The 15,774-nt window shown below is 43.0% G+C and overlaps 1 protein-coding gene across 5 annotated transcripts in view; it reads right to left on the reverse strand.

Annotated features, from left to right (window-relative positions):
• Positions 1-15,774, reverse strand: part of gtf3c2 (general transcription factor IIIC, polypeptide 2, beta) — a 223,644-nt gene that overhangs the window by 192,007 nt on the left and 15,863 nt on the right. For 4 of the 5 annotated variants that reach the window (XM_059645479.1, XM_059645476.1, XM_059645477.1 and 1 more), the window contains 3 exons: positions 13,705-14,050; positions 7,048-7,154; positions 798-875 (listed from right to left, as the gene is read on the reverse strand). In XM_059645479.1, the coding sequence (XP_059501462.1) occupies positions 798-875; positions 7,048-7,154; positions 13,705-14,050 (531 nt within the window). The remainder of the gene's footprint in view (positions 1-797; positions 876-7,047; positions 7,155-13,704; positions 14,051-15,774) is intronic. The other variant, XM_059645478.1, reaches the window with a different exon arrangement.

Consider the following 15,774-nt stretch of genomic DNA (forward strand, 5'->3'; position numbering starts at 1 on the left):
TTTCCAGCACTAGGCCAGTGTACTTGAATGTTATTACATTTCAAGTACTCCTAGAAATACTTTTTAAAGATTCTGCCTTAACTACCCTCTGAAGCAGCGCATTTCAGATACCCACCATCCTCTGGGTGAAAGAAAAAATGCCTCCTCAAATCCCCTCTAAGCTTCCTTCCACTTTAAAATTAGGCCCCCTTGTTATCAACTCTGAGTAAGGGGAACCGCTGCTTTCTCTTCTCTTTTTCCGAAGTGCCTCAGAACCTTACAGACATTTCTGGTCCCCCTCAACTACCTTTGCTCCAAAGGAAACAACTAAACCTTATCTAGCCTCTCTTCAGAATTGAGGTGCTCCATCCTTGGCAACATTTTTGTGTCTCCTCTGCACTCCCTTCAATGCAATCATGTCCTTCTTACAGTACAGAGTTCAGAAATGCACAAAGTACGCCAGCTGTGGCCTAACCAAAGTTCTGTACAGCTCCAACATAACCTTCCTCCTGCTTTAACTTACACCTTGACTGATAAAGGCCATAGCTGCTGTTCTGTTATCAAGTAAATTGTTCCTAAGTTGCAGTATCACTTAGGTAACAGAATGTTTACGATGAAAACCCAAATACAGCCTCAGCAGGCACTGATAGTAAATCAAACAGAGATGCCATGAAAAACTGTGCAAGAAGGAATTCTCAACTTTGAACTTAAATTTAGTGACTTAATCATTATGTTTAATACACAGATGTGATGCTAGCTCAAGTGTATAAAGAAGTGGCTTTACAGTTGTAATTTCACATTAAAATTATCTGAATTACCTTTGTGGAAGAAAACTCCAGTCCTGCACTGAAGGCATCCAATGTGGAAACACCCATGGGGAGTGATGTTCCTCTCGACTGTTGAATGCAAAACAACTATTGCATTTAGTTCTATTATGTACTTCTATATCCAGATGTTAAGTGGTTGGAAAATGTTAGAAAAGGATATTATAGAGCAACTGAATTTTTGAATTTACTGCATTTAAACCAACTGCTCAGGAGCCTTCATCTTGACTCAGTGTTTTCTTGGCTTCCATTTATCTCACTAAACTAAAGGAGCGGTGCTGTGAAAGCTTGTGATTTCAAATAAACCTGTTGCACAATACTCTGGTGTCATGCGATTTCTGACTAATCCCACACACCACCCTGGCTAGGTTCACTCTCACTTGTATTTGCATACCTCCAAGAATACTTTTACTTGGACTTAGATGGTCACCCGAGGAATGCTACAAAGCTCTATTGTTCACTGAGATAATGGGAACTGCAGATGCTGGAGAATCCAAGATAATAAAATGTGAGGCTGGATGAACACAGCAGGCCAAGCAGCATCTCAGGAGCACAAAAGCTGACGTTTCGGGCCTAGACCCTTCATCAGAGAGGGGGATGGGCTGAGGGTTCTGGAATAAATAGGGAGAGAGGGCGAGGCGGACTGAAGATGGAGAGAAAAGAAGATAGGTGGAGAGAGTACAGGTGGGGAGGTAGGGAGGGGATAGGTCAGTCCAGGGAAACGGACAGGTCAAGGAGGTGGGATGAGGTTCGTACGTAGATGGGGGTGCGGCTTGGGGTGGGAGGAAGGGATGGGTGAGAGGAAGAACAGGTTAGGGAGGCAGAGACAGGTTCGACTGGTTTTGGGATGCAGTGGGTGGAGGGGAAGAGCTGGGCTGGTTGTGTGGTGCAGTGGGGGGAGGGGACGAACTGGGCTGGTTTAGGGATGCGGTGGGGGAAGGGGAGATTTTGAAACAGGTGAAGTCCACATTGATACCGTTAGGCTGCAGGGTTCCCAAGCGGAATATGAGTTGCTGTTCCTGCAACCTTCGGGTGGCATCATTGTGGCACTGCAGGAGGCCCATGATGGACATGTCATCTAAAGAATGGGAGGGGGAGTGGAAATGGTTTGCGGCTGGGAGGTGCAGTAGTTTGTTGCGAACTGAGCGGAGGTGTTCTGCAAAGCGGTCCCCAAGCCTCCGCTTGGTTTCCCCAATGTAGAGGAAGCCACACCGGGTACAGTGGATGCAGTATACCACATTGGCAGATGTGCAGGTGAACCTCTGCTTAATGTGGAATGTCATCTTGGGGCCTGGGATGGAGGTGAGGGGGCAAGTGCTTCTTTAGATGACATGTCCATCATGGGCCTCCTGCAGTGCCACAATGATGCCACCCGAAGGTTGCAGGAACAGCAACTCATATTCCGCTTGGGAACCCTGCAGCCTAACGGTATCAATGTGGACTTCACCAGCTTCAAAATCTCCCCTTCTCCCACCGCATCCCTAAACCAGCCCAGTTCGTCCCCTCCCCCCACTGCATCCCAAAACCAGTCCAACCTGTCTCTGCCTCCCTAACCGGTTCTTCCTCTCACCCATCCCTTCCTCCCACCCCAAGCCGCACCCCCATCTACCTACTAACCTCATCCCACCTCCTTGACCTGTCCGTCTTCCCTGGACTGACCTATCCCCTCCCTACCTCCCCACCTATCATCTTTTCTCTTCATCTTCGGTCCGCCTCGCCCTCTCTCCCTATTTATTCCAGAACCCTCAGCCCATCCCCCTCTCTGATGAAGGGTCTAGGCCCGAAACGTCAGCTTTTGTGCTCCTGAGATGCTGCTGGGCCTGCTGTGTTCATCCAGCCTCACATTTTATTATCTATTGTTCACTTGCTGTTTTGTCTTGGGTGCATATTGCCCTTCAATGACATTATTCACAAGCATGGAATTAGCTTCCATATGTATGCTAAAGCAGCTCCATTTCTGTACTATCTGCCTCCATTATATGATCACTGTTATCACATTAACACAAACAGAAATTGCTACAAAAAAATCAGTAGGTCTGGCAGCATTTGTTGAGAGAAAGCAGTACTACTTTTTTGAGTTCAGTGACGCTTCTTCAGAGCTGAATGTAGATAGGAAAGATTGATATATACACTGTGGGCTGGAGGAACAGTAGAGGAGTAAATGAAACGTGGAGATTGAGCCCAGAGAGAGAGAACAACCGATGAGCAAAGGAATGGGTAAAGAATCAGGTAAATCAATCATTGTGTCACGTGGAAGGTGTGTTTGGTACCTTGGACAAGGAGGGGGGATTAAGTCAGGTGATGCATTTTGCAACTGAGAGGGAAGGTGCCAGGACAGGAGAAGTTGACCAAGGTGCCCCAGAAGAAGCGATCCCTGCAGAAGACTGACAAGGAAGTGGATGGCAATGTGTGTCCAGTGGTAGAATGTGGCGGAAGTGGTGTGAAACGATCCTTTGGATGTGGATGCGGGAAGGGTGGTTAAGTGAAGACCAGGGGACTCTTATCACTGTCGTGGGACAAAAGGGATGAGAACCGTAGCAAGGGAGATGGGGGCAACACAGCAGAGGGCTCTGTCGACCACAGTCATGGGGAAACCTTAGTTGAGGAAGGAGGAGGCACCTTTGTAGAAGGCAGCATGATCAGAACAGATATGACTGAGATGAAGAAACTGGAAGAATGGAACAGGAGTATTTACAGAAAGCAGGATGTACAATCAAGGCAACTGTGGGAGTCTCTGGGTTTGTAGAGGATATTGTTGGCCAGCCTGTCCCCAGAAATGGAAACAGATATCCCAGAAGGGAAGGGAAAAGTGAGAGATGATATCACCGTTGCTGTTTCCCTCTGCCGTCCAGAGTTGGAAATTTTCATTTCTAATTTCTACTCTGTTCTTACCTTGGCCTGACCAATCTCTGTCTTGCTCCTTCCCTTCCTCTCTGGGCTCCATCTCCACCAGTTATTTACTCCTCCCCTTTTTCCCACCCCATCTTCAGCAATATACCAATCTCTTCTTAGCTACAATCAGTTTTGAAGAAGGGTCACTGGACCCAAGAGGTTAACTTTGCTTTCTCTGCAGTTTTTCCAGCAATTTCTGTTTGCACAATTTCTGCTGATTTCCAGCATCCACAGTTCTTTATTATCACATTACTTGTTTTACGTCATGTTAGGGCTGAGGAATGTACCCAAACTTATCATTGGGTCAATTCTACCCTCATCAGCTATTCATTCACACTGAGCCAGTTTACAATCACATTCAAGTTCTGCTCAATTCTAACCAGTAACCTCAAATCTTAAAAACTGAAAAAACTGTGGATGCTGTAAATCAACAACAAAAACAGAAGTTGCTGGAAAAGTTCACCAAGTCTGGCAGCATCCGTGAAGTCAGGGTTAACGTTTCGGGTCTGGTGACCCTTCCTCAGAACGGACAGCAGCTGGAAAAACATTGGTTTAAATTGTAGAAAATAGGAAAGGGGATGGGGTAAATTATAGGGTAAAGGATAGAGACTGAAAAGAGAGAAGAGCAGTTGGATAGACAAAGGTACTGATCTGGCTACGAGGGTGAATAGCTGTTAATGGGGACTGTTATTGCCTAAGAGTAGATAGGGCCTAATAGCAGGCTATGTGATAACAAGATCAGGTATGTAGGGAAGGGATATAGGACACAGAAGAGTTTAGGCTCTAAAATTATTGAACTCAATATTGAGTCTGGAGGGCTGCAGGATTCCCAACCGGAGAATGAGGTATTGTCCTTCTAGCTTGCTTTAAACTTCACTGGAACACTGCAGCAAACCAGAGACAGACATGATGGCCAGGGAACAGGGTGATGTGTTAAAGTGGCGGGCAGTTCCAGGCCTTTTCTGCAAGCAGAACGTAGATGCTCTGTGAAGCAGTCACTTGCTTCGTTTCCCCAACGTAGAGGACACCACATTATGAGCAGCGAATGCAGTAGACTAGATTCTGGGAAGTGCAGGTGAGGTGCTACTTCACCTGGAAGGTATGTTTGGGTCCTTGTATAGTGGTAATGGAGGAGATAAATGGGCAGGTGTTGCACATTTGCTGGTTGCAGGGGAAGGCATTGTGGCGAGGTGTAGGGAGTGAAGGAATAGTGGACCAGGGTGCCCCGGAGGGAACAGTCCCTGTAGAAGACCTGCTATTACACATACCAATTGTTAGTCCCTAACAGTCCCCATTAACAGAGAAAACAAGGTGTAAAGCTGGATGAACACAGCAGGCCAAGCAGCATTAGAGGAGCAGGAAGGCTGATATTTCGGGCCTAGACCCTTTCTTCATTTCTGAAGAAGTGTCTAGGCCCGAAACATCAGAAATGAAGAAAGGGTCTAGGCCCAAAATGTCAGCCTTCCTGCTCCTCTGATGCTGCTAGGCCTGCTGTGTTCATCCAGCTCAATAGCTTGTTATCTCAGATTCTCCAGCATCTGCAGTTCCTGCTGTCTCTGAAACAGTCCCTATTAACAGCTATTCACCCTCTTAGCCAGATCGTTATCAACTCCTTTGTCTATCCAACTGCTCCTGTCTCTCTCACGTGCTCTCTCTCCAGGTTCTATCCTTTATCCTATTGCTTATGCCCTACCCTGTATCCCTCCCTATTTGCTGCAGTATAAACTGCCGTTTTCCCAGCTACCATCCGTTCTGAGAAAGGGTCACCAGACCCGAAACATTAAATCCATTCTTTTCTTCACAGATGCTGACAGATCTGCTGAGATTTTCCAGCAACTTCTGTTTTTGTATCTCATACCTTAATATCACCAAGACTACATACTGACACAGGTAGAAACTGTATTTATCCCTCCACATCATTCCTGAATTCCTATTCTTATTGAGCTACAATGGATCCTCTTAATCAAAATGCATAGTGTTGAAAATCCTCACACTTGCCCTCAAATCATGCCATGATCTCTCTCAAACCTGTCATTGTAACCTCAAACAGCATAATGCTTCAGTGACTTCTGGAGTTGACTCCACTAATGATTTTAGCAAGCCACATTAAAATGAACTCTTAACTGTGCACAATCCTATCCCATGTCTATTAACTCCACCCTCACTGACTTTGTAGTTCCCTGCCTCACTATTTATTTACATGCTAATTTATAAAATTAACAATCTCACTTCATTCTGCCATTGTACCTTCATTTCCTCTTCTCTGCTGTCCAGATATTAGGCTGCTTGAGTAAGTGAACTGAATCCAAAATAGGTTAAAGGACCCCGCTTTGAGAAACTAATCACCATGTAACGGGTCACCATATACAAAGGCCTTTAAATCAACATTTTGTTTAAGAAATATTTTCCTGTAAATCAAGGTGCAAAAATTACACTGGGGGATGACACATATTTTTACAAGAAATATATAAATGGAGGGTAGCACTAAAAGGCAAAAATGTACTGAGAGGAACTGCAAGCAACAACTGCATCAATGGGTATTCGGATCTTGTGAATGTCCCAAAGTGTTCATTTGGTTTGCTGCATTTATGAAAAATACAGCAAACACCTTTTATTAATCTGCAATATACTAAAATATACAATGCAAAATACCTATGATGCATTAGAATGTGGGTGGCACGGTGGCTCACTGCTTCATAGTGCCAGAAACCTGGGTTCGACTCCACCCTTGAGTGACAGTAATGTGTGGTTTGCACACTGTTCCTGTCTCTGTGTGGGTTTCCTCCCACAGTCCAAAGATGCGCAGACTAGGTGGATTACCATGCTGAATGGCCCAAAGTGTTCAGGGATGTGTAGGTGTGGTGCGTTAGCCATGAGAAATATAGGGTTACAGGGAAAGGGTAGGGTGCTCTCCGGAGGGCTGGTGTGGACCTGTTGAGCTGAAGGGCTTGTTGCAACACCGTGGGGGGGACAGGAGGAGGAGGCGGAGGAGGAGGAGGAGGCAGAGGAGGATGATATTCCCTACAGTGTGGAAACAGGCCCTTTGGCCCAACAGGTCCACGCCGCCCCTTGAAACATCCCACCCAGACCCATCCCCCTATAACCCACACACCCGTTAACACCAAGGGCAATTTAGCATGGCTGATCCACCTAGCCTGCACATCTTTGGACTGTGGAGGAAACCGGAGCACCCGGAGGAAACCCACGCAGACAGGGGGAGAATGTGCAAATTCCGCACAGACAGGAATCGAACCTGGGTCCCTGGCGCTGGTGAGGCTGCAGTGCTAACCACTAAGCCACCATGCCGCCCAATAATTTTACTTTGTAATATGACGAAGAAACTCAAACTTACTGTTTTCTTGTAATTGTTGTAGCTTCCCACACTGGTACCATTATAGTATTAGGGAGGCCATTAGCAAAATTTCCAAACAGGCGACGTTTTGTACTGCAAGATTGTTTCTGAAAACAAAATATTTCAAAATTACTTCTTTATAGATGTGTCATTCCAAATAATCCAATGTTCAGGCTAAAAGGGCCAAATCAAACTGTTTTAATCATCAAATTATACCCTACTTCAAATGTTTCTGCACCCAAACTTTGTGCAATATGGGTTTGCTGTCTCTCATAATTACAGGTGATCTTAAACATTTCTATAGAGACTGGTTGAAGTGACAAAAAGCATAATTTTTGACAGAATGTATCAGCAATACTGTATATAAACATCAGATGCTTACTGTGTACAAAACAGAATTAGTCTACACTACGTTATTAAACAAATGCTCATTTGCATCACCAAAGCATGATTACCTTCCTAATAAGCTACTTTTGGGGCAAAACTGAATGGAACTTCATTTCACGTGAAGCTGCTCACACTATCATAGGGTTGGGAATAATTAATGTTGAGTGCTGAAGTCAGATTCGAAAGTTCAATATTTCCTCAGATCCTGAAGGATACTTTGGATTTGAAATCCTTAAAAACATCAAATAAAGTAGCTTATCAGGCCCTGACAAAACTAGAGGTAATGGTAATAACCAAATCAAATCACACAGGAACCACACTGTTTAAAAAAAAATGCCCCTCACGTCTTTTTTTAAAATCCTCCACCTCTCAACTTAAAAAATATGTCCCGTTAGTTTTGAAATCCCTCACACTAGGAAAAAGACATTTGTCATGCACCTTACCTCTGATTTTATAAAACTCTATAAGATCACTCTGCAATGTCTCAGGTTCCATTGAGAAAAGTCCCAGCCTATCCAGCCCCTCCTCATAATTCAAACCCTCCATTCCTAGCAACATTCCAGTAAATTTCTTCTGAACCCTCTCCAGTTTAATACTATCCTTCCTATAACGGTGACCAGAACTGGACAGAACTCCAGAAGAGGCCTTGTCAATGTCCTGTACAACCTCAACATGCTGCTGGAAGAGCAAATTCAAGGGCGAACTATCTAGTAAATGGAAAAGTCCTAGGGAAAATTGATGGAGAGAGAGATCTGGGTGTTCAGGTCCATTGTTCCCCGAAGGTGACAACGCAGGTCAATTGGGTGGTCAAGGCGGCATATGGCAGGCTTTCCTTCATTGGACGGGGTATTGAGTACAAGAGTTGGCAGGTCATGTTGCAGTTGTATAGGACGTTGGCTCGGCCACATTTGGAGTACTGTGTACAGTTCTGGTTGCCACATTACCAAAAGGATGTGGATGCTTTGGAGAGGGTGCAGAGGAGGTTCACCAGGATGTTGCCTCGTACGGACGGTGCTAGCTACGAAGAGAGGTTGAGTAGATTAGGATTATTTTCATTAGAAAGATGGAGATTGAGGGGGGCCTGATTGAGTTCTACAAAATCATGAGGGGTATAGACAGGGTAGATAGCAAGAAGCTTTTTCCCTAGAGTGGGGGACTCAATTACTAGGGGCCATGAGTTCAAAGTGAGAGGAGGAAAGTTTAAGGGAGGTATACGTGGAAAGTTCTTTCCACAGAGGGTGGTGGGTGCCAGGAACGCGTTGCCAGCAAAGATGGTACACGCAGACATGTTAGCGTCTTTTAAGATATATTTGGACAGGTGCATGGATGGGCAGGGAGCAAATGGACACAGACTCTTAGAAAACAGATGACAGGTTAGACAGAGGATCTCGATCGGCACCGGCTTGGAGAGCCAAAGGGCCTGTTCCTGTGCTGTAATTTTCTTTGTTCTTTGTCTTATCCTCAAGGGTCTAAGCATGCCAAACGCCTTCTTAACCACCCTATCTATACGTAATGCAAACTTCAAAGAATAATGTATCTGAATCCCTAGGTCTCAGTTATTCAAATAAAAGTAGGCTGTTGGGTAGTGTTGTAGAAGTGCTACGCAAGTTTGTTTTACAAAATACAATACCTCACATTTATTCAAATTAAACTCCATCACCACTCTTTGGCCCATTGATCCAATTGATCAAGACCTTGTCGTAATCTTAGATAATCTTTAAAACCAAGCAGAGGTTTGGGGACTGCTTTGTGGAACACCTACGTTCAGTTTGCGACAAATGACTGCATCTCCCAGTCGCAAACCATTTCAACTCCCCCTCCCCTTCTCACTCCTTGGACGAAATGTCCATCCTGGGCCTCCTGCAGTGCCACAATGACGCCACCCAAAGGTTGCAGGAACAGCACATCATATTTCTCTTGGGAACCCTGCAGCCCAATGGTATCAATGTGGACTTCACAAGCTTCAAAATCTCCCCTCCCTCGACCACATCCCAAAACTAGCTCAGCTCGTCCCCGCCTTCCTAACCTGTCCGTCCTTCCTCCCACCGATCCACTCCTCCCACCTCAAGCCCCACTCCCACCTCCTACCTACCAGCCTCATTCCGCCCTGTTGACCTGTCCGTCCTCCCTGAGCTGACTTATGCCCACCCTAACTCCCCATCTACACTCGCCTTTACTGGCTCCATCCCACCTCTTTGACCTGTTTGTCTCCCCTCCACCTATCTTCTCCTTTATCCATCTTCCATCTGCCTCCCCCTCTCTCTCCATATTTATTTCAGAATCTCCTTGCCCTCCCCCATTTCTGAAGAAGGGTCCAAACCTGAAACGTCAGCTTGGCCTGCTGCGTTCACCCAGACCCACACCTTGTTATCTCTCATCTTCTTTACTGTCCACTATACCACCAATCTTGGTGTCATCCACAATCTTACTAACCAGGTCTTCTATATTCTCATCTGAATCATTTATATAAATGACCCAGCACCAATCCTTGTAGAACACCGCTGGTCACACAGGCCTCTAGTCTGAAAGACAACCCTCAGTATCACTCTCTACCTCCTGCTGTTAAGCCAATTAGTATTCAGCTGACAAGATAACCATGAATCCCATTTAACTTTACTAATTAATCTAACATGTGGAACATTGTTATTGGAACATAAAGTCCAAGTAAACCACGACAAACAAAGGAACAGAAGAAACAAAGTTGCTAGAAAAGCTCAGCAGTTTTGGCAGCATCTCTGAAGGAAAAAAACAGTTAACGTTTCAGGTCCAGTGATCCTTGCTCGTTAACTCTGAGGAAGGGTCACTGAACCCGAACCGTTAACTCTGTTTTTTCCTTCACAGATGTTGCCAGACCTGAGCTTTTCCAGCAATTTTATTTTTGTTTCCGATTTACAGCATCCGCAGTTCTTTTGGTTTTTCCAAGTAAACAACGTCTACCGTTCTGCCTTCTTTCTTCTTGGTTACATCCTCAAAAAATTCAACCAAGTTTGAGAGACATGGTTTCCCTCACACAAAACTAGGCTGACTATCCCTAATCCTTCCTTGCCTCTCCAAGTGCATATAAATTTAGGACACCCAGGCCACACTAACCTACAGCTTTCTGCAGCCTTTCCCCATTAAATACTATTCAGCTCTTCTATTCTTCATGTAAAGAACATAACATCACATTTTCCCACAGTATGGCCCACCAGTTAAGATTTCAAGTGTTTTGGGAGCTCTAAACAAGTGTTCGGAGGCAACCTCCTGCTTAAGTGAAGGATGAATAAGTAATTCTTCCATTAAGGAAGTCTGTATGGCAAACTATTGTTTTTGTAGATTAACAAATATACAAAGGTTTTCTAATTGATTATCACCTTAAAACAGAAAATAACACTGGCTATTAGAAGCAACTTCAACAGAACAATGCCATTAACGATAAATAAACTGGTCACAAAGGAGGTCACTGGATCTGAAACACTGACTCTGCTTTCTCTCTACAGATGATACCAGGCCTAGTGAGTTTATCCAGCAATTTGTTTTCTAATTGTCATGATTCAACTTTATAGCATCATGGAAATAGTGATATTGATGTTTCACTCCAAACCACCAAGGAAGCATACTCAAAGAAATAGCTCTCTTCTGATTTTCTCAAGCCACGACAATGAAAACATTGTCCAAAGCCTTAGTTATTAATCATCACTCTGGTAAAAAAGTGAGAAATGAAGATAAAACGCATAAAAATCTAACTTAGAAGCCTGACAGCAATACTGAACTCAAGTGTGTGTACTGGTAGTGTGTCATGGATCAGAAACCCCGACATATAAGTTCAAAAACTTCACTTAGCAGTTTTGATATTGACTTGGAGTCCTGAGAACACTGCATGTGGCACAACCAAATGAAAAAGTGACCCAGCCCTCTTTGAAAAGCAAGCTTTGGCAGAGATATTTCTAGTAAGCAACTCATCCAAAAGCTTATTTGAATCATAGAATCCCTACAGTGTGGAAACAGGCCCTTTGGCCAAAGAAGTCCACACCGAACCTAATCTACACCTCCCTGAACACTACAGGCAATTTAGCTTGGCCAATCCATCTAACCTGTACATCTTTGGACAGTGGAAGGAAACCGGAGAACCCGGAAGAAGCCCACGCAGACACAGAGAGAATGTGCAAGCTACACACAGACAATCGCCCAAGAGTGGAATCGAACCCGGGTCCCTGGCGCTGAGAGGCAGCAGTGCTAACCACGGTGCCACCCTAATTCATCTGTGATATTCCATCCTATTTGTTGCAGTGCGTTCTGCAAATACACTGGCCTTAGTAACGTACATATCCAGCAGAACTCTACCAAATACTAAAGAAGAACATGGTCACCTTCAACTCACAGGACAAACAAGAAGCAAATCACATTAAGGGTGGGTGAAGGAGGGAAGTCACAGGGAGGAGATCCAGTGCCACAGATTGATTGGAACTTTGTTCTTTCCTTTCTGCCTTATCCAAGAAATTCCGCAAATAGAAGGCAGAAGAGTGCATTCTTCAATATGTACATGGCTGCATGATCACCATGTAGACAGACTTAATGCATTGATGCTCACTGCCATTCTTCTTTTCACATGTCTGTACACGTGGTGGACAAAGATGAAAGTTAGATTTTTCTCCCTTCCAGACAATATGCAATTGTTAGAACATAGACTATTTTAGCACATTTTGACTTAGACAGTATTATAAAGAAAATTCAGAAGTATTTGATATGGAAGAATGCAGACATAGGGCCAGTATTTGGTTTGCAGTTATTGAAGAGCTAATATGAACACAGGTACTGGGGGCCTCAATCCATGCTATAATTTGTACCATTATCTCTCCAAATTGATAACAATTTCAGAATATCCAAATTTCTTTTAATTGTGCCATAATGCATTCATAGAATGCTTCACCAAGTGTTATGAAGAAAAGTAAATAACAATATTCATAAGGATGCAAGTTCAGGATTTGCAAAAAAAAAGCAAAAAAAATGGCTAATGGGGAGAGAAGAGTTTTTTCAGATAGATCCAACTGAAGAGGTAGCACTAGTACAGGTACAATGGTTCATCTAGTCCCTCTTTGAAGTTTAATTCCTGTGAATCTGGTATTGTGTCACTTTTTTGTCACGGCCATGAATCATGTGCCTTCCGCAAAAAGCGAGTTGGGCAGGCAGTGAGGGCTGTCTTCTGGATGGCACAAAACAGATACAATCCTGGGGAAAAGAGAATCTGAACTTTCCTTCTGGAGCTCAGAGGAGCACTTAACTCTTCCTAGCACCACAAGGAAAGCAGAAGAATAAAAACCATAAATGGACTGTGCTGGTGAGAAAGCCAACATCTTCAGCACTGAGGTCAGAGTTAAAATCATAGTAAGGAAAATAAAAATCAATGAAGTGTTGTCAGACCAAACCTGCATGTTTGAAGCTGATTTATCCTAATTTTAGGTTTCTTGCCATCAATTCAAAATGACAGGTTAAAATTAAACGATGTAATTACATTGGAGACAGTTCAGAGAAGGCTCTGTAGATTACTTCCAGGTTTGAAAGGCTTGTTTTATGAATAGAGATTGAGAACTTAGGCCTACATTTGCCAGAGTTTAGAAGTCAAAGAGGAGATCTAAATGAAATATACAAAATAGTAAAGAGGATTTATAAAGTAGATGTAAAGCAGATGTTTCACTTTGTAGGGCAATCTAGTGAGAAGTCATAATTTTAGGCTAAAGGGTGGCAGGTTTAAAATAGAAAGGAAGAGGAATTACTTCACTCAAAGGGTTGTGAATCCGGAATTTACTACCCCGGAGAGCAGTGGATGTTGGAAGAAATTTAGGGAGGGGACAGATTTTTTTAAAAATTAGTAATGGGTTAAAGGGTTATGGAAAGCAGGCAGGAACGTGGATTTCAGGCCGAGATGAGATCAGCCATGATCATATTAACTGGCAAAGCAGGCTTGAAGCACTAAAATATCCTGCTTCTATTTTTTATGCTTTTGCGAAGGTAGTAGTGCCCGCTCAGGGCATGAGCAACAGATCAGTGGGACAATTTAACTGCCTGCCCCCACTTTTGCATGGCAAGTAGTTTAAATTACTCCTGTGTTTGTACCACTCAATAAATAAATAACAACTTTCAATTTAGAATTGCTGATGTTCCAGTGATTAAAAGCAACGATAGAACCAATTCTGGAAGTTTTGCTTCGTACTCAGAATAGAGCATTCTAGGTCACTACATAACAGACAGGCAGACGACTGCAGAGCTGAACTATAATATAAAGCAACTTACATTTATCAGACTCCTTTGTTTCTGACCATCTACATCACGAAAATCACCTAGATCAGACTCAGAGCTAACACTGCGTGGCTCGACTTCAATAAATTCTTCATCCTCTTCCTCATCAGTTCCTTCATCAGAGATCACAAAATCTTTGTCATCTGACATGTCATCAAAAACGTCATTGATCTTCTGCCTCTTCCTTCTTTTTCTTTGTTTTTGGGAAGATGGAGGTTGAGATAGTGATTGATCCAGAGGGTGATCTGGTTCACAATCATTTATATTGGCAGCGACATCATCCACCTTATAAGATGGTGATTTTATTTCCTCTACGATTTCATGTAGGTAAAGCAAGGCACTGAAAGAAAAGACAAATGTAGATTAATAATCTACACATACGATGATGAAGATGATGCTGCTGCTAAATTATAATACAGGCAAATATCCCCCCAATATTTCACACAATGAAAGAGTGAAAGTTTGACCATTCTTTTCCCATTCATTCCCAAACAACAAATTACAACACATGCACAACAACAGCTACAGGGTGTCTTTTTAAAAAAAACTACAATATGCACTATTCTTGGAAAAGGTCAAATAAAAGTAAAACATTATTAAGTATTGTAATGTCTTAATTTATAGAGGGGTTAACTATGATTCACAAGATACACCGAAATAACAGACGCAAAAAGGATTGCAGGACACCAAAAAGCATCAAAAAGGATGCTACACTTTTGAATAACATAGCATGAATCTGTTAATCCTTTCATACAAGTTGTTATTCTCAGCTAGGTGATGGTCTTCAGGGCTAGCAGTGAGCACAGTTGAGGTGCCTGTAAACAGTCAGTCACCTTGTGTAGCTTTTGCAAGTAGTTTCAGATACCCGAGACTGAATCTTAATGATATACAGCATGAAAAGATCCAACAAAGACAAAAAGGAAGAAAACACTTCAAAAGAAAATCAGCTGGTCGAGCAGTGTAACAGGACTTGCTTTAAGTTAAAGTTAAGACACTGATGCCACGAAATGTCACCTAATATGAAGTAATTGACTAACTTATTTAAAGAAACTACTTGACACTAGGTTTGGGAAACAGAAATGATCCTCAGTAAGCATTACTATTTAGATATGGAGGCAGGAGAGGGAAGGTTTAGTCTTACTCTGTCATCCCATAAATATCTCAATTTTTGATGATTAAACTGACAGTGTTTCCATCCTTCCTCTGAACAGAGACCTGGGTTCAAGTCTCACTTGCTCTGGAAGTGTTATGACATGTCCAAGCAGGTTGATTGAAAATACTTACAAGTCTTTTGCTGAAGCACAATGGCTCTGCCTCTGCACCAGAGGGTCTCAGTTCAAATTCTGCTTGCTCCACATGTTTCATAACAGCTCTGAACATGTTGCTGAAAAGTATCCACAAGCATTTCTTAATAAAAACCGAAAGAACGGTGGATGCTGTAAATCAGGAACAAAAACAAAGTTGCTGGAGAAACTCAGCAGGTCTGGCAGCCTTCGAAGTAAAAAAACAGAGTTAACGTTTCAAGTCACTGGACTCTGTTTTTTCCTTCACAGACTGCCAGACCTGCTGAGCTTTTCCAGTAACTTTGTTTTTGTACCAGCATACCTTAAATGATAAAAACCAAAAGAACTGTGGATGCTGGAAATCAGAAGCAAAAAAGAGTTTGGCTGTATCTGTGGAGAGAAATCAGAGTTAGCGCAACCAGTTCTAAAGAAGGGTCACTGGACCTGAAATGTTAACTGATTTCTCTCCAGATATGCTGCCGGATCTGCTGAGGTTTTCTAGCAATTTTCTGTTGTTGTTTTTTAAATGATGCCACAGTTTCACCAGCGCTCCTCAGAATCCAATTCAGATATAAATCACTCCACAATTTTCAATATTACTCATAGAATTAACATCAACTAGTTTGATGCAGTGGTCTTTTGGCCTATTTTTGCAGTTAACTTAATCATTTTTAAAAATTGATAAATTCTGCACAATTTATTTTCAGTATCTATTAATAAGATAGTCTCTTTGGTGCTTTCTTAGCTGAAAAGCTCAAGTGATTTCAGTCTTTCCCCATAA

This window comes from Stegostoma tigrinum, chromosome 4 (genome assembly GCF_030684315.1).
Source record: "Stegostoma tigrinum isolate sSteTig4 chromosome 4, sSteTig4.hap1, whole genome shotgun sequence".
In the NCBI taxonomy this organism is placed as follows: domain Eukaryota; kingdom Metazoa; phylum Chordata; class Chondrichthyes; order Orectolobiformes; family Stegostomatidae; genus Stegostoma; species Stegostoma tigrinum.